This window comes from Nerophis ophidion, linkage group LG03 (genome assembly GCF_033978795.1).
Source record: "Nerophis ophidion isolate RoL-2023_Sa linkage group LG03, RoL_Noph_v1.0, whole genome shotgun sequence".
In the NCBI taxonomy this organism is placed as follows: Eukaryota; Metazoa; Chordata; class Actinopteri; order Syngnathiformes; family Syngnathidae; genus Nerophis; species Nerophis ophidion.
Window position 1 is genome coordinate 53,775,450 of NC_084613.1, and position 18,968 is coordinate 53,794,417.

At 37.0% G+C, this 18,968-nt stretch overlaps 1 protein-coding gene across 2 annotated transcripts in view; it reads right to left on the reverse strand.

Moving 5' to 3' along the window:
- The window catches only part of runx3 (RUNX family transcription factor 3), a 116,788-nt gene that overhangs the window by 57,898 nt on the left and 39,922 nt on the right, over positions 1-18,968 (reverse strand). For both annotated transcript variants that reach the window (XM_061895628.1, XM_061895627.1), the window contains exons 3-5: positions 5,145-5,386; positions 4,682-4,838; positions 3,779-3,883 (exon numbers count right to left, since the gene is read on the reverse strand). In XM_061895628.1, coding sequence (XP_061751612.1) covers positions 3,779-3,883; positions 4,682-4,838; positions 5,145-5,386 — 504 coding nt within the window. The remainder of the gene's footprint in view (positions 1-3,778; positions 3,884-4,681; positions 4,839-5,144; positions 5,387-18,968) is intronic.

Consider the following 18,968-nt stretch of genomic DNA (forward strand, 5'->3'; position numbering starts at 1 on the left):
AGAGGTTCCATAGACTACGTTGCACTCTTGTACAGTAGGTGGCAGTATGTTGTTAAGACGAGAGAGTAACAATACAATTACTTTTGTGAAGTTACAGCATTCAGTTGTAATTGTATTGAAATTAACTGTAAAATCAGAGCTCAGCAATTTGTTAATTTTACTGTAAATGTTACTAAAGTAATGTAATTATTAGCCAGTAATTTGCCATAAATTTACAATGGAAAATTTTGCAGTGTGTTATTTCATGTTTAGTGAGAGGACTCTCATGGTGTCGAAAATTGTATTCAGAATTTAACACATATTTTTTAATGCTCTAGCGCAGGGGTGTCAAACTCTAATACAGAGTGGGCCAAAATTTTAAACTGAGCAAAGCCGCGGGCCAAGGTTGAACAAATTAACCTTTTAACAGGGACCCAAACAAGTTTTGCATTGAATATTGAACAAGCAAGACTTATATAACTTTATAATGACATGCAAAATCGAGTTTCAAGTAATACTAATAATTAAAAAATAGCAATGGCATATCAAATCAAATTTAAATAGAAATTGAATACCTCTTCTGTATTTGCAGCCTTCTCAGGTAAATATCAAAATAAACTTTTCCCACAGACTAATAATACATTTTTATATTGTAGCGTCCAGGAAGAGGTAGTACTGCAAGGGGTTCTGTGTATTTGTTCTGTTGTGTTTATGTTGTGTTACAGTGCGGATGTTCTCCCAAAATGTGCTTGTCATTCTCGTTTAGTGTTGGTTCACAGTGTGGCGCATATTTGAAACAGTCTTAAAGTTGTTTATACGGCCACCCTCAGTGTGACCTGTATGGCTGTTGAACAAGCTTGCATTGCATTAGCGTGTGTGTGTGTAAAAGCCACATATATCATATGACTAGGACGGCACGCTGTTTCTACGTAGGAAAAGTGGACGTGACGAAAGGTTTTAGAGGACCCTTGAGGCAATGCCTTTAAGGCACGCCCCCAATATTGTTGTCCAGGTGGGAATCGGGAGAAATTTGGGAGAATGGTTGCCCCCTGTGATTTTTGTGAGGGGCACTGAAATTTGGGAGTCTCCTTGGAATATCGGGGGGGTGAATGCAGTGTTACAGCGACACCGCTACTGTATAATACCGGCGGGCCAGCTCTAATTTTAATTTGATATTGCCTCAAGGGCCAAATGAAAATACACGACGGGCCAAATTTGGCCCGCGGGCCAGAGTTTGACACCCATGCTCTAGCATAATGGAAACATCCATCCATCCATCCATTTTCTACCGCTTGTCCTTTTTATATGGAAACATTTAATTTATAATCAATGAAATTTCCTACTTCTCGGAAATGTATTGAATAGGAATAAAGAAGGGATTACTTTACAGCAGTAGAATTTAGCTCTGTTTGGCTCTCCTGCGTCAACTACTCAAACAATGTGACCTAACCCCCTAATGAAATCAATACAGAAGGGAAACCTGACAAATTTAACAACAACGGCGGTCATAAAGCAAGCAAATACACGTGTCAGTTTGTTAGATACGCAAAATGTAGTTGTTTTTATTTCCTTGCAACTGGAAATTAATTTAGCTTGTCTTTGAGATGCAATGGAACCACAGTTGGTGAGCCATAAAGTATCATAGATTTGCTATCCCATAAAAATCATGCACAACATCTGTGCCTTTTTCCTCCTTGTAACAAAAATAAAACCTGAGGGTATGCAAATTTTTATTGGACTGCAACAATATTGATAAACTACTTGTATCACTCTTAGTCATCGTCTAGTTTTAGCAACGGATGGGCATACATAAGAAAAACTAATCAGTGCCTTGCTAAATGCAGACCTCATCCCCCTGCAACAAGTGCGGTGACATTGTGCATCGATACATTTTTGTAAGTAATGCAGCGTCTCGACTCTTTTTAAACTTTATTGCAGAGCTTAGCACACCAACAGCAGCCTTAATAACCCAGTTGGTGGCTCGCTAGGTTAGCAAGTATCCACAGCAACATCTTAAACAACATGGATCTTCCCCATTATGCACCAATGCCTGTTATGGCAAGTGAGGTTGCATTCAGGAACCCCCGGAATTTGGAGCATCAGATATTACACCTTAAGTAAGTTGTTTTTGAGCACAGTGTCCATATATTATGAATATGTGTTGTAGATTGTATTCCTTATTTCTGAATGTATTACCTATAGTTATCTTCATATAGTTTATACCACTGAAGTATCCAAATTACTAGTATGTTAACCTTGAATGTTACACAATTCCTTACAAATAAAAAGGTATTGTTTTTTTTTGTGTTTTTTTTTTATTTGCATGTTTTCGGGGTTTTTTTAACTACCAGTTTTGGCACCGTTTTTAAAAGGGATCTATGAATTTCATCTTTTCTGACTTATAAATATTGTTTTTAAGTTGGATACTCATGTTAAACAAGGCCATAGCTCAAATCATAAGGTTCATGCATTTTGGTGAGAGCCTGTATGTAGATTTGGATGCCTCTGTTCGCGGGATTTTCAGTGACGTCACACAGAGGTGGACATATTTTTTATGTATTTTACGTGTTTTTACATGCTCAGTGGCCTAGTGGTTAGAGTGTCAGCCCTGAGATCGGTAGGTCGTGAGTTCAAATCTGGGCCGAGTCATGCCAAAACTATAAAAATGGGACCCATTGCCTCCCTGCTTGGCACTCAGCAATAAGGGTTGGAATTGGGGGTTAAATCACCATAAATGATTCCTGGGCTCGGCACCGCTGCTGCCCACTGCTTCCCTCACCTCCCAGGGGGTGAACAAGGGTGATGGGTCAAATGCAGAGAATAATTTCGCCACATCTAATATGTGTGTGACAATCATTGGTACTTTAACTTTTTTAAACTTTTTTGGACATTAAGACAAGCTCTCAGCCAGGCTATGAGAAAACACCGAAAAGGTAAGATAACACATTTTTTTCACCTAATCGTGGCTTGCACATACTAACACTGACATGTGAAATGCAGTGACATAAACACAGCAGAAAACAGCTTTTGTTATGCAGAGTCTGAATCGCTCGGCGAGTGTGCAGGTGCACTGGATGTTGTGACTGGGTGAATCTATATAATATTATTAAGTTTATTTTTGATAGTGTCTGGTCAAAAACTTGTGCCGATGACTTCAAGTTATATCTTTAAAAAGTGTACATTTAAAAAAATTAAATAAAAAAAAATTAATTTTAGAGCGGGCGGGGTGTGGTTTCATTTGTAATCTGGGTGCTCCTCCACAACGGAGGGCTTGCTGACAGACTCTAAATATGACTCTGTAGCAAATTTACACATTATTTACACCAAAGCATATCCAACACATATTATCAAAACGACAAGGAAGTGTTTTTAATGTATATTAAAATAGGTCCCCTTTAAAGTACCGATATGGTACTAGTATCAGTTAAAATGTAAACGATACACATTTTTTTTCCGCACGTGCCATTTTATTACAAAACCAGCTTTCTGAAATGGCGTGGTTTTTTTGTGTGCTCATCAACTGGGTGTGCAGTGTGTCTATCAGGTCGGTAACACTGCTGTTGGTATCCCCAATAGAATGGCGCCAAAAACCGATACGGAACAAATCCATTATATTGATACTAAATTAATGACCATTGCCTGGTATGGAGTACTTCAGCCTTAGCATGTGTGAGAGGCGACATGATTTCATTCCCTCACCAGAACAGAGTGGTTACTTGACCGTATGTGTGTGCGTGCGTGTGTGTATGTGTGTGTGCGTGTGGGTGTGTAGTGTGTGTGTGTGTGTGTGTGTACTCACTGCGTGGTTCACGCGGCCCGTCCACAGTGACCTTGATGGCACGGTGGTAAGTGGCCACTTGGGGCGGTCCGGTGAAAACAGTGATGGTCAAAGTGAAGCTTTTTCCTACACAAAATAGCAATGCATGACATTTTTAGATCCATGAATTTCAAAGTAATTTTTTAAAATCCCTTTGTGGGTCACAGGTCATCATTTGCACACGCAGCCTCAAAACTACAGCAGCGTGTGGTGTCGCCGAGGCCCTGTGGCATTTTTGAAATTACAAAATGAGAAAAAGCATGCGGGACCACCTCAGATGAGGGCCTGGCTGTGGGTATATGACTGGGATTATTGAGAGAATGTGTTCCAGATTGCCTGAAAAAGGCTCACAGTGATAGTTTATTGTTCAACAAGAGGCTCTTAGTCTCATCTGCATGCAAGTCAGCAATATGGGAGACATTTGGGGAGTTTATCATGTTGCGGCCATGAGAGAGACATCTCAAACATCCACCATTGACTTAATTTACTGCATAATGTGTGTGGTCATTTATAACATGAGCTGCTTCTATTGTTTATTTCAAGTGATTTTCCACAATAATTTCCACTATAATTACTACTAAAGAGATCTAAATGGATGGCGGGAGAATATTTACAAATATGCATCAACCTTTAGCTCAAAGTCCAAAGTAAGTACATTTAGAAATATAAAAAAATACAAAATTAAAGTTTTTTTTTGGCAAAAAAAAATCATCTAAAATGTATGATTTCATATTTTCATTCAGTTTGTGTAGGAATCTAAAAATTCATCCAACCACGTTCTATACTGCTTGTCCCACTCGTGGTTAATAATAAATACAAACTTTTTTTATGAAGAATTTTGGCGTATAAGTCCATATCTTTTTTTTTTTTTTTTTAATAGTTTACCTCGTCCGCTCCTTCCGACGAAGCGCAGGTCGTTGAAGCGGGCAACTTGGTTCTTCATTACTGCGGAGGCGTTCCGCAGCTCGGCCGAGTAGTTCTCGTCGTTACCGGCCATGACGGTGACCAGGGTCCCGTCAGGAACGTCACCGAGGGCCACCACCTGCACGACGGGGCCCAAAACAATTAACATGGAGCTCCAAATCACACGTGACTATTAATTACTGTCATCTGCAAAATGCAAAAGAGTTATGGCTTTTATTTCCATTTTTCACAGGTTTGTCTTATTAGATGTTATGACATTTGCACGTATGTCTCACCAAAAAATATTATCATGGCCAATTATTCATTATTTGCTGTCATTTATTTTGCATCATTAAAATAATTTCAAGTACATGCGTGTGTTAAATGCCAGCGTCATAAAATAAAATAAAGTAAAAAAAAAAAAAAAGGGTTTACAAAAGCTTACCTTAAAAGCCACCGGGAGTGTCTTGTTGCACCTCCAGTGCGACGGGAGGACTGAGCAGAGGAAGTTCGGGCTGTCGGTCCGCACCAACTCGCCGGCGTGGTCCGCCAGCACGTCCACCACGTTCCTGGTGTCGGGTCTCGCCCTGAGGGGCCCCGGGGCGGCCATGGCCCCGTTACCGTCTAGGAGCTTACTACAGGGGAAGGACGTGGAGGGCGGCGTGAACCGTCTAGTGGTGGGCGGCTCTACGGGAATATGCATCACAACAACAGCCCGGGTCAGTGTCTGCGCTGCGGGGGAAAGTTGCTGCTGAGGAGGGAAGATGCGCACAGGGACGCCCGCCAAGCAGAGGGAAAAAAAGTTTTACAAATCCAGAATTCAAATGTCCGAAATGGAAGCAAAAATATGCCAGAAAAGTCTCCGGTCGAAACTTTCTAATAAGAATTCGCCTCCTTGCGTAAAACGTGCGTAAAATCTTTATCCGTGTCCACGCCACACGCACCCACGCGCGCGCAAACACACACACGCGCGCGCGAAAAAAAAAAAAAGTCCAGCAAAGTGAGTGTACGTAGGTGTGCGTGTCCCGGCGAGGATACGTCCCTCCACCACTCAGAGGATTGTAGACAAGAAAAGACGTCGAGAGGCTGCGTGGAGTGCGGCGGTATTATTTTACCCGAGTCACTTTAGTCTTTAGTGGTCTCCGGCGCGGAGGTGAGCTCCACCAATCAATCTTCTGGGCTGGGCTTTCAGCCGACCAATCACATCTCTCCCCGCTGAGTTAGGAGCTTTCAGCCGACCAATCAGACACATCGCTGCTGCTTCTTCTATTCTTTTTTTTTTAATACGGCTTTTTAACTGTTGCAAACTTAGTTATTGATCCATCGCACTCATTTTATTTAGTGTCTCTGTCCAAAAGTAGAGTAGACACCATAAAAGTTTCCAATGACCGGAATTTTATAACAAAGCAGACGAAACATATGCTAAATATGTAGTTCTCTAAGGGGGGTACGCGTACCCCTGGGGGTACTTGAAGGTATGCCAAGGGGTACGTGAGATTTTAAAAAAATATTCTAAAAATAGCAACAATTCAAAAATCCTTCATAGATAAATTTATTGAAAAACTGCAACAATTCAAAAATCCCTTATAAATGTATGTAATGAATAATACTTCAACAAAATATGAATGTTAGTTCATAAATTGTGGAAATAAAATACAACAATGCAATATTCAGTGTTGACAGCTAGATTTTTTTGTGGACATGTTCCATAAATATTGATGTTAAAGATTTCTTTTTTTGTGAAGAAATGTTTAGAATTTAGTTCATGAATCCAGATAAATCTCTATTACAATACCCCATTTTAAATTGATGATTACTTTTATGTGTAGAAATCTTTATTTATAATTGAATCACCTGTTTATTTTTCAACACGTTTTTAGTTATTTTTCTATATTTTTTCCCAAATAGTTCAAGAAAGACCACTACAAATGAGCAATATTTTGCACTGTTATACAATTTAATAAATCAGAAACTGATGACATAGTGCTGTATTTTACTTCGTTATCTCTTTTTTTTCAACCAAAAATGCTTTTCTCTGATTAGGGGGTACTTGAATTAAAAAAATGTTCACAGGGGGTACATCACTGAAAAAAGGTGGAGAACCACTGTGCTAAATCACCCGAACTATATTTTGTACTATACTATTAAATAACTATTTAACTAAACAAAAACATTTGCATATTTATTTTTTTAGTCCAACAAATAAACTGGTATTATAATATGTAAACGAAATAAATTGTATGCAATAAATTTAAATCAACATTAAAAACAACTTAATATATATAGAGATCATATTGTTTATTCAAATGTTTGCAGATTTGTATCCTGTATTATTTGTGTAATTATTTAATTCGTTTTTTTATAAAATAAAAAAAACACTGCCAAATAACTAAAATGAGGCCCTGCCAATGCATTGAGTGCAATTCTGCTTGCAGACACTAGTTGGCGCATTTGCCCTTAATTCTAGCTGGCTTTTGCATTAGGAAAGACACTTTTATTTCTTCTTTAGACCAGTTAAAACAAACGGAATTGGTCCTTTTATCAAAAAACTTAAATAACAATAATTATAACACAAATCCAATTAAGAGATACTTTAATTAGATATATTAGATCATTTCAAGTCATGTTGTATATGTTCTTGCATCGCATTAGAGAGTTTATCATTAGGAAACAATATTTTTGTCAAGTTATTCTCATTTATTCGTTTAGTAACAGCTTACTTAAACCAAATGTTGAACTATGTTGACTTTGCACGTCACAAAATAATGTATTTGTTGTGACTGCTTTCTTTTAAGGACGTGTACGCACCTCAAATACTGTGTTCAATGGTGCTCGTAGATTTTCTAAAATTAGTAGAATTTTGAAGGAAACAGATACATTTTGTAAACATTAGTGAAATATTTAAATAAATGCATCATGATATTATGATAGTGGATTTTAAAATTAAACTAAAAAGGTTTCACGTGAGGCATATATATATATATATATATATATATATATATATATATATATATACACACATATATATGTATATATATATATATATATATATACACACATATATATATATATATATATATATATATATATATATATATATTATATATAGGTACATATATATATATATATTTATATATATATATATATACATACATATATATATACATATATATATATATATATATATATATATATATATATATATATATATATATATATATATATATATATATATATATATTAAACATTCAATTAAAGTATTAATGTATGTTTGCAGTTGTTAAATTGGACACACAAATAATTGGCGTGTTAGGAGCAGTTTATAATTGCATATTTGCATATCTTGACACAGGATAATGTGAAATTAAAGTTTCATCAAACGTTAAAAATATGCATCATCTCTCTATGTAGTCCATTCAAAATGCAAAAAATTAACCACATTTTTTAATTTAAAAATGTGTTGCAAAAGTGGATACAAGATGAACTGTAACAAGCAAACAAATTAAATAACAGGTTATTGAGAGGTCCAAAGGTTCTGTTTTATTAATATGGTGAATTAAAAAGTAATCCAAATGCAGTAATATTACTTCACTATGACCCAAGGGAAATAGAGAGTAACAGTGTACCCACTTTGCTGTTTAATGCTTAGAAGCACACATCCCACAAGACACATCCAACTGCACTCCCGCCACTCACAACATGACAACATCAGCTCTGATGTGACCACACCGCCTCTGTTTCTATCTCATTGGGGACACAGTGACACTGTTTTAGTCGTCTGCTTCATTATTAAAACGTGACCACACACTCATACAAAAATCCTGGCCTTAATGTGCCCTGTCACATTTTGACCTCCACATTTCAGCTTCCACTTTCTATAGTTTCAGCCGTCCATGAGGGAGCTTGCCATTACGGCCCAGAACGATTTTTAATGATTTAGTTGGCTCGAGCCTGATATCAAGACAGAACTGCTGGAGGACATGCAAAACCTCAAAAGCAACTTAAAAAGGGCCCCAGCCTATTTGTATGATGAATCATGAGGGTGAATTCACCACCAGATCATTTAGATGTTGGCACCTAAAACAGCCATAAAAAACATCATCATGTACTGCTTGAAATATCTTATATGTTGAATCCCCCTATAAGGTGTTGGAATTCAAAAGTATGCCGATTGTGACAATAGATCGGCCACTGATCAGTATTGGCCAATTTTCGTGAAAAAGTAAGTAATCACCATTGCCGATTAGGTTCATACACACTAATGTCATACACAATTCATGTGTATGACACGCGCTGTCTTAAGTTTTAGTCCTGCATGTGGCTAACAGGCAGCTAGCAGCTAATTATTCATCCATTTTCTACCGCTTGTCCCTATTTCAGCTGCATTCGGGCGGAAGGCGGCATACACCCTGGACAAGTCACCAACTCATGTGTTTTAATATACACAGTGTGGAGACACTCCAATGATAATCATCTCCATTAACACAAAGGAAATACAAGTCTTACTATATCATTATCAAGTGGAGGATAGGCTAAACATGTTACACACTGCACATAGTTGTTTTTGCTTTTATTTAGTTATTTTGTAATATTGTCTTTTTTTTAAATCTAATAATTATATGTAATAAAGGAGGATAAGGAATCTGTTTAAATATTGTGTTGATATTGTTAAACTGTCTTTTTTATATATATGTATATGTATATATACATATACATATATATATATATATATATATATATATATATATATATATATATATATATAATATTTATTATTATATATTTTTTTAAATGTACAGTTATTACATGTTATCGGAATATATTGGATGATCTCACTCATGGATGATCGTTATCATAATCGGCAGCATAAACCCTGATCGTAAAAAGATATATAAAATTCAGGTATGACGTCAGTTAATTCCTCAGTTCAGCCACCACCAAGCTATTGATTCTGGGGGTGGATTTTGCTTCTTTTTTGGCTTTTTTGCAACACTATTGCTTGATGTCACGATAGAAAGCAGGACATCTCAAGCAACATGACCTCATGCGTGTGTTTTTCCTGACCCATAAAGGTGTGTCTGGAGAAACAAAGTAGTAAAGAGAATAAGAGTTGACAATGGAAGTTATGAGATTTAATCGGGTCTGTCAAAGTTACATTACATACATCTGAGTAACATTATCGATTGATCGTGCAATTTTACTTTTTGGGGATTTTTTTGCATTCAAGAATTGTATTAGAAGATGTACAGATTATTGGATAATGATGAACTATTATTAAAATTTGACATATTGCACCATTATGATACACTGCATCGTTACAAACCTTAATCAAAACCAAAACTTCCTGAAAGCAGGAGCAAACAAGCTTTCTGTCTTAAAGTGTGGTAACATGGCAGAAAAGTGACAAACATTACAGCAAAACTTGAAAACAAATGTTGAAAAGTTATCAAAATGGCCGAAATTTTTTTAACTTTTCTGCAGAATTTTGTCATATTAATCTTCTGTCCCTCTTTTTCACACAGGGGTGCAATCCTTTGCAAACAAGACCCCCACACTGATTTGTATCAAATACTCCTTGACCTTGATCATGGATTATTACTTAAAGGCGTTTCAATACAGTCAATGGTCAGAGCACAGATGAGTGAGGAGACGCCGACTGGTGTACTCACTGGCAAATTTCACTTCAAAATAAACCTCGGCACTACTAGAAAAAATCTGTAGGCATGTTTTGGATGAATAAATGACAAACAAGACATTTAAAATGTTGCTGTATGACATTCTGACAATGAAATTGCATTTGATTCATAATAATGTTAAACATTTATGTTTAACTATGCAATTTACTGCGACTAATCGCAATTAATAACAATATGAAACTGTGTTATAATATGATTAAAAATTTTATCATTTAACAGTACTAGATATTTGATCTGACTGTCATTCAAAAACTAGTAAGATGTCTCAATATTCAGCATTGTTTATTCAGAGTTAAATTGTGGTACGTGTCCCGCTAGTGTTACACAGGCTCCATTTAGTGGTACGGCAAAGATTTGATGAATTATTTAAGTACAGTGTTTTATTACTATTTCTATTATTCAAACACGGTGTTACTGTTCAAACTATGTGTAATGTTACAGTGACCAAACACATCAGGTATACTTGTTAAATAACTTATTTTAATGATTACTACTGCTACTGTATTTTAATGTTGATCATTATGCTGGTACTTTGAGAGGGAACTGTTTCCTGAGTTGGTACTTGGTGAAAAACGTTAGAGAACCACTGGGTTAGTGGTTTACATATTTTTGGCAGGAAATGATGTCATAACATCAGCCAAAACATTGCATATGCATATGCCATATGTCGTTAATTATAGCAAAAATAGACCTCTCAATAGAACAAGCCGAACCTCACAAATAAAAAACAAACCTTATTTAGTGGACATGAGTCAGAAATCAGAAGATAAGATGAATATGACTAAAAAGTGTTTCCTGCTTGTGTATGCCACCCACTCTGCCTCATAGCCACTTAAGAGTCGCTTTGAAGGTGGGTGAAACCTCAGATATGTGAATCCCTTCACAGTTCTACATTCAGTTTTCTTTCGAGCTGGACAGAATCTATTAAACTGTGTCAACTTTTTGGGCTATTTTCAGCCTAGCCAGACACGTAAGTCTTTGGACGGGTACGGTTATTCATGTGGAAAAGGGGGCCGTGGGGCCAATTAGAACTAGTTTGAGGTTGGGCGATGACCTAAGACAAAGATGTCTATCTTTAGAGAAGCTGTGGCCATCACACATTTATGTACATTCACAAATTACAGGGCATAGCTTTGGCCCTCAACCCACCGAAAGCATTCCTTCCCAAAAGTGTCTGCTCGAATTTCAGCTGGATGTTTGTGCTCAGTGGAAATATGAGCGCTTCTATGAAATGGAGTTTTATTCCTCTCGGATCAAATTAAGTCCACTTCTGGGCTTTGGGTATTTTTTTGTATGGATGATGAATTCTGTGGCCGCTCTGGAACATTGAGCTTGTTTATCCTTTCTTGTTGTAAGCTTCTTTTTCTGCTTCATATAGTGGAGAAGAGTGCCTGTGATTAGATGTCGGACGTCACCAAAGCCACATCACATGTTGGTGAAGGAGGACCATCAAACAGGAGAAAGTTAGTTTAGGTTGTTGGGGTTTGAGGCTTCACTCCTCTGGTTTGATTATAACATGTGTCAGCACCTCACATTTGTCGGTCATTGTGGCGAGTGTTAATGAATACAAAAGAAATACATTAAGCATTTTGATTGATATTGGTTATTATTTTTGATTCCTAACATGTCGACAACTCTATTTCTATAATACTTAAGAATATTTATGTACACATCCTGCAGTGGACATTTGTTTTTGGTCTCCCTCTTTTGTCAAAGATAAACACGCATACCATTTGTTGGCCCTAAAAAAGGTATAAAATGTACACTGGGATCCGAAAGTTTTTGTTTTATATTTCTACTATGGTACATTTTAGTCTACTTTACCTGAATTATCCTTTCCATCCTTACACTTACCATCATTTGTAACTGAGCTACTCTGTGGAAAAATTTCCCTTGTGGATCATTAAAGTTTGTCTAAGTCTAAGTCTAGGCCTAATACAGTTCATCCGGAAAGAATTCACAACCCTTCACTTATTCCACATTTTGTAACATTACAGTGTTACATTATAGAATACATTCTTTTGTGTCCTCAAAATGTTAGACTTTTTTTTTTGATAATTTATAAAAATAAGAAAAATATCACATGTACATAACTATTCACAGTCTCTGCTCAATGCTTTGTTGATGCATTTGACAGCAATTAAACTCACAAGGGACGGCGTGGCGCAGTGTAAGAGTGGCCGTGCGCAACCCGAGGGTCGCTGGTTCAATCCCCACCTAGTACCAACCTCGTCACGTCCGTTGTGTCCTGAGCAAGACACTTCACCCTTGCTCCTGATGGGTGCTGGTTAGCGCCTTGCATGGCAGCTCCCTCCATCTGTGTGTGAATGTGTGTGTGAATGGGTAAATGTGGAAGTAGTGTCAAAGCGCTTTGAGTACCTTGAAGGTAGAAAAGCGCTATACAAGTTTAACCCATTTATCATTTATAAGTATTTTTGAATACGATGCTACAAGCTTGCCACACCTATCTTTGGGCAGTTTTGCCCATTCAACTTTGTACGGAATATGTACTGTACTGTGCAAACTACGAATAAAAGTATCAATCAATCAATCAATCAAAAAATATCTCAAGCTCCATCAAGTTGGATGAGAAGTGTTGCTTTTATCCAGGATGTCTCTGTACATTGCTGTATTCATATTTCCCTCTAAGCAAAATAGTCTCCCAGGTCCTGTTGCTGCAAACCATCCCCACAGCATGATGCTGCCACCACCATGCTTCACTGTAGGGAGGGTATTGACCTGGTGATGAGTGGTGCCTGGTTTCTTCCAAACATGACTGACGCCTGGCATTCATGCCAAAGAGTTCAATCTTTGTCTCATCAGGACAGATAATTTAGTTTTTCATGGTCTGAGAGGCTTTCAGGAACATTTTGGCAAACGTTTTACTAAAAATTGATTCCTTCTGGCCACTGTACCATACAGGCCTGATTGGTGGGTTGCTGCAGAGATGGTTGTCCTTCTGGAAGGTTCTTCTCGCTCCACAAAATAATTCTGTTGCTCTGACAAAGTGACCTTCAGGTTCTTGGTCAACACTCTGACTAGACTAAGACAAATGCAGCAATGTACAGAGACATCCTGGATGAAAACCAATATAGCTTGAGAGGTGCTGCAAAGAGGAATGAGTGAATTTGGCCAAAGATAGGTGTGCCAAGCTTGTGGCATCGGATTCAAAACAACTTGAGACTGCAATTGCTGCCAAAGGTGTATCAAGTATTGAGCAGAGGCTGTGAGTACTCATGTAGATTTGATTTTTTTGTTGTTTTTAGTTTAAATACGTTTGCTAAATAAAATAAAAATGGGGTATTGTCTGTAGAATTTTGAAGACAAAAATGAATATATTCCATTTTGGAATAAGTCTGTAACATAACAAAATGAAGCGCTGTGAATACTTTTTGGATGCACTTTGTATGGCTGGTTGGGGTTTTTGAGTGTAGAAGGGACAGATATTGAGTCCTACAGTACCTCTTTTTGACAGTCCTATTATCATTTACTGGAGCTGGTAGGTGGTAAATATGCCACATAAGTTACCTTTCTGTGGTCCAAATAGTCGACCTCTAAATATTCTTCCCGTACTCAGCAAAGTTATGGAGATAATTATTTATATCCAGGTCTAGGTTTACTTTAATCAAAATAGCCTGACTATTAAATATCAACATGCTCAGAAAAAAAGGCTACTCAACTGCTACAGCTCCAATTCAAATGACTGATGATTGGATGGGGGTGATTGACACTTCAAAATTGCTGCAGCAGTCATGTTAGATTTCAGCGCCACATTTGATTTTAATTGATCATGAAATTCTAGAGCGACTTCTCTGATGAGGAGCTGTCTTTCTTCTACAAAATAAATGTTTTTTTATAATGGTAGTTTATTCCTCAGGGAAGTTGTTTAGGACCTCGGCTATTTTAAATTTTTAATAAAAACTTACCCTCTGCTGTGATTCGGGCTGTTTAAACAATGTATGCGGATGATTTGGCTGTCCACTATAATGCAAGCTCATGACATGAATTAAACAGAGTTCTGTCTAGCGAGTTAAAAAAAAATTATGATTGGATAAAAACAAACAAATTAGTCTTTAATATATGCAAAACTAAGAGTACTGTTTTTGGGTCATGCATAAATTGGTTTCTACACCTGAACTTAACCTATCCATAGCCCAAACAATAGGTAGAGAAAGCAAATCTGCTGGACATTGTCCTATATTGTCAACTATCATGGAATGTGCACAACGTTCCCTCTAAGGTTGTGCAATTGCACACTGCTCACGCGTCCTCTGCGCACGGAAAATCTAGGCCGTGCACAGAATCGAATAAAAAGATGAGCGCATAACAGTGTGTACGTCTACCGTCGCTCACATGTGCCCCACTGAAAGCTCAAGGAGTTTTGGCGTTTGCTCACACATATGAAAAATTGGAGGGAAAATTGACAAAATGTGTCGTGGTATATCCGTCACGACAAAGTGTTCTTCCAATGTGCATTCTAATATCCTGGGTCAAGTTTGTCATTCTTTAACTTAGTGTCACTTGGATTATTGCTCAACGGTATGGTCATCCACAGCTAATACACATCTTGTTGAATTACAGATTGCCCAAAAAAAGGGCTGTCAGACTTGCTCTCGGCTGAAACAAACCCCGTTTCCATATGAGTTGGGAAATTGTGTTAGATGTAAATATAAATGGAATACAATGATTTGCAAATCATTCTCAACCCATATTCAGTTGAGTATGCTACAAAGACAACATCTTTGATGTTAAAATTGATAAACATTTTTTTTTTGCAAATAATCAATAACTTTAGAATTTGATGCCAGCAACACGTGACAAAGAAGTTTGGAAAGATGGCAATAAATACTGATAAAGTTGAGGAATGCTCATCAAACACTTATTTGGAACATCCCACAGGTGTGCAGGCTAATTGGGAACAGGTGGGTGCCATGATTGGGTATAAAAACAGCTTCCATGAAATGCTAAGTCATTCACAAACAAGGATGGGGCGGGGGTCACCAATTTGTAAGCAAACAGTTTTAGAACAACATTTCTCAAAGAGCTATTGCAAGGAATTTAGGGATTTTACCATCTACGGTCCAAAAAATCATCAAAAGGTTCAGAGAATCTGGAGAAATCACTGCACGTAAGCGATGATATTACGGACCTTTGAACCCTCAGGCGGTACTGCATCAAAAACCGACATCAGTGTGTAAAGGATATCACCACGTGGGCTCTGGAACACTTAAGAAAACCACTGTCAGTAAGTACAGACGGTTGCTACATATGTAAGTGCAAGTTAAAACTTTATTATGCAAAGCAAAAGCCATTTCTCAACAACTCAAATGAACGCCACCGGCTTCGCAGGGCCCGAGCTCATCTAAGATGGACTGATGCAAAGTGGAAAAGTGTTATGTGATCTGACGAGTCCACAATTCAAATTATATTTGGAAACTGTGGACGTGATGTCCTCCAAAACAAAAAGGAAAATAACCATCCGGATTGTTATAGGCGCAAAGTTCAAAAGCCAGTCTCTGTTGGGGTGTATTAGTGCCCAAGGCATGGGTAACTTACACATCTGTGAAGACACCATTAATGCTGAAAGGTCCATACAGGTTTTAGAGCAACATATGTTGTCATCCAAGCAACGTTATCATGGACGCCCCTGCTTATTTCAGCAAGACAATGCCAAGCCACGTGTTACAACAGTGTGGCTTCGTAGTAAAAGAGTGCGGGTACTTTCCTGGCCCGCCTGCAGTCGAGACCTGTCTCCCATGGAAAATGTGTGGCGCATTATGAAGCGTAAAATACGACAACAAGTCCCCGGACTGTTGAACAACTTAAACTGTACATCAAGAAAGAATGGTAGAGTATTCCACTTTAAAAGCTTCAACAAATAGTTTCCTCAGTTCCGAAACAGTTATTGAGTGTTGTTAAAAGAAAATGTAATGTGACAAAGTGGTGAACATGCCCTTTCCCAACTACTTTGGCACGTGTTGCAGCCATGAAATTCTAAGTTAATTATTATTTGCAAAAAAAAAATAAAGTTTATGAGTATTAACATCAAATATCTTGTTTTTGTAGTGCATTCAACTGAATATGGGTTGAAAAGGATTTGCAAATCATTTTTTTTCCGTTTATATTTACATCTAACACAATTTCCCAACTCATATGGGAACGGGGTTTGTAGAACTAGTATTGATACAATGCATTCTAGCCTATCATTAAGAAAAAGTTTTCTTCAGGTCTGGCAACATTTTTCTGTTGTGTGACCAATTCAAATTTGCCCTCATTTTTGTTTGACTGGATCAATTACAGTATTGATGCAAATAAGTACAATACAATATATGCTGTCAACGGTCATGTTGTCGCACCTACTTCGGAGGCAAACAATAAAAAAACAGTAATTTATAGAGACGCTGTTTTTTAGAATAATTACCACTCAATATTAGTCTAATAAAAGTTAAATAAGTCTTTAGAAAAGGAATGCAAAGGTATTTACTGGACTGGAAATGAACACAGTTGAGGCAATGACATTAAACTAAATTAATTTGTCATAATTCATGTATTTTGTACCTGTGTTGATTCACGCAATTTAATATTTTTTTTAACATATTTTATACATATTTTGATAGTGATTAATTATATTTTTAACTCATGTACAATCTTTTATTTCATTATTATTTTTTAAAATGTTTTTCTTTTGCCATTTGTTAAACATTTTCGAATAGTGTGATGTTTTGTGTGGACTCCAGTAAGACTGCCATGGAATCAGCTGATGGGGATTTTTTTCAAATAAACACATAAACACATCCAGACCGGTTGGCATCCGTTACACTTGATGCTATTCTTCACTGTACCCAAGCAGAAAAGTAATTAACAATTTGTCAATCCTGTATCTCTGTCCCATTTACTCAATTATCATATTCCTATTCCATGAAACTACTTATAGTAAAATATGTATGTGAACATCTGTCACCTTGTGTCCATTTCTACTTGTGCACATCATTTGCTCACTCTGACATGTGACTTACATGTCTATGACTAGTTTACATAAATGTACGTTGTTGACGTCTCTAAACCTGGCAGCAACATACACTGGAACACTTTATCAGTTCAAACGAAACACTGAAGGAGGTATTGAGCACATCGACCTCATGCATCTTTAATAATCTGCTTACGTTCTATAAAAGGTGCAGAGTGGAGCCGAGGGCTTATTAAAACCTTCTGAATCAATTGAGCAAAATAATGGCTGTTGGGGGACAGCTCCACCTATGTTTATATTTTAGCCTGCAATGTAAATGGGTTTCTTAAGGACTTAATTTTTCCAGATGTGCCGAGTTGCTGTCTGAGGTGGAACATCATTCTACCCAAAATAGTACAACATAAAATATCATGTTGCATATTCATATTGTCAATCCACAAAGAAATATAACGATAATGTGCAATGAAATGCAACTACAGTATTTTCGAAACAATAAGTTGCTATTTTTTTCCTACGCTTTGCACCCTGCAGCTTATTTAAAATGGTGTGGCTAATTTATGGATTTTTCTTTGCTACCAACCATCATGTTTTATATTCAACAAATAGTTTTCAACACCGACAAAGACACTGAAGAGGTGTGGTATTCTTTGTGCTGTGGCACCATGTTTCAGACGAGTTCGCACGATGCGGGTTGAAAATGTACTTCCCTTTTCGTGCCTTGAACTGGAAGTATATCCCGTTTTGTCTACTATTCCTTTATACTGTTTTCGCTAAAAATAATTCTTCATTTATCACTTCAAGCAAGGTTTGTAAGTTTTACACTGTTACTAAAACAATTCACACTTACAATTCACACTTACTAAAACTTCACATGTGTGATTTCTTTTGGAATAGTAGTGTAATCAAGCTAACGTTGTTAGCATTAGCGAGTATGCTAACACCTTTACACGTGTGTATGGTCTTGTGCAGAAAACATATGTAAAAATATTAAATTTGTCTAAAATTGTGTGGGTGCAGCTTAAATACCGGTGCCCTCTATAGCCCGGGAAAGTACGGATAATATATCACACTCATACTGTATCAGTCACTATGCAATGACAACAATGGAAAAAAGTCCAAAAGATTGTCATATAGAATATGTTGAAAGATCACAGGACTAACTCATTATCCAATCAGCTTGTCCTGATGCTGATTACATGCCACAATAGGCTGTAATGTAGTTTTTATTTTTATTTTAAAGACTTAAAATAGTCTGTCATTTATTTTAAGCCTGTATAAATTCAACAATATGTGAAGTAAATTGAGTAAATGGTAAAGTACAAGTAAAGAAGTTCTGATACAACAGTAGCTTGCCAAGGAAACCTTGGCATGACGGCGCCTTGTTTCTAAATAAGCAATTATGGGTGACATCATTGCTGTGTTTAGCAAAACGATGATACTGTCTTTTTCCAAATCCTATTTCCCAAAGTAGGCACAACACATAGGGATGTTAGCTGAAATATACTAGTACTGTTCAATATTGAATCGTAGCGCTTGTGGTACATTCCACATAATTGGTGCCATTTGTGTCCCCCAGGTAACAAGAATGTAAAAATAAAATTGTCTG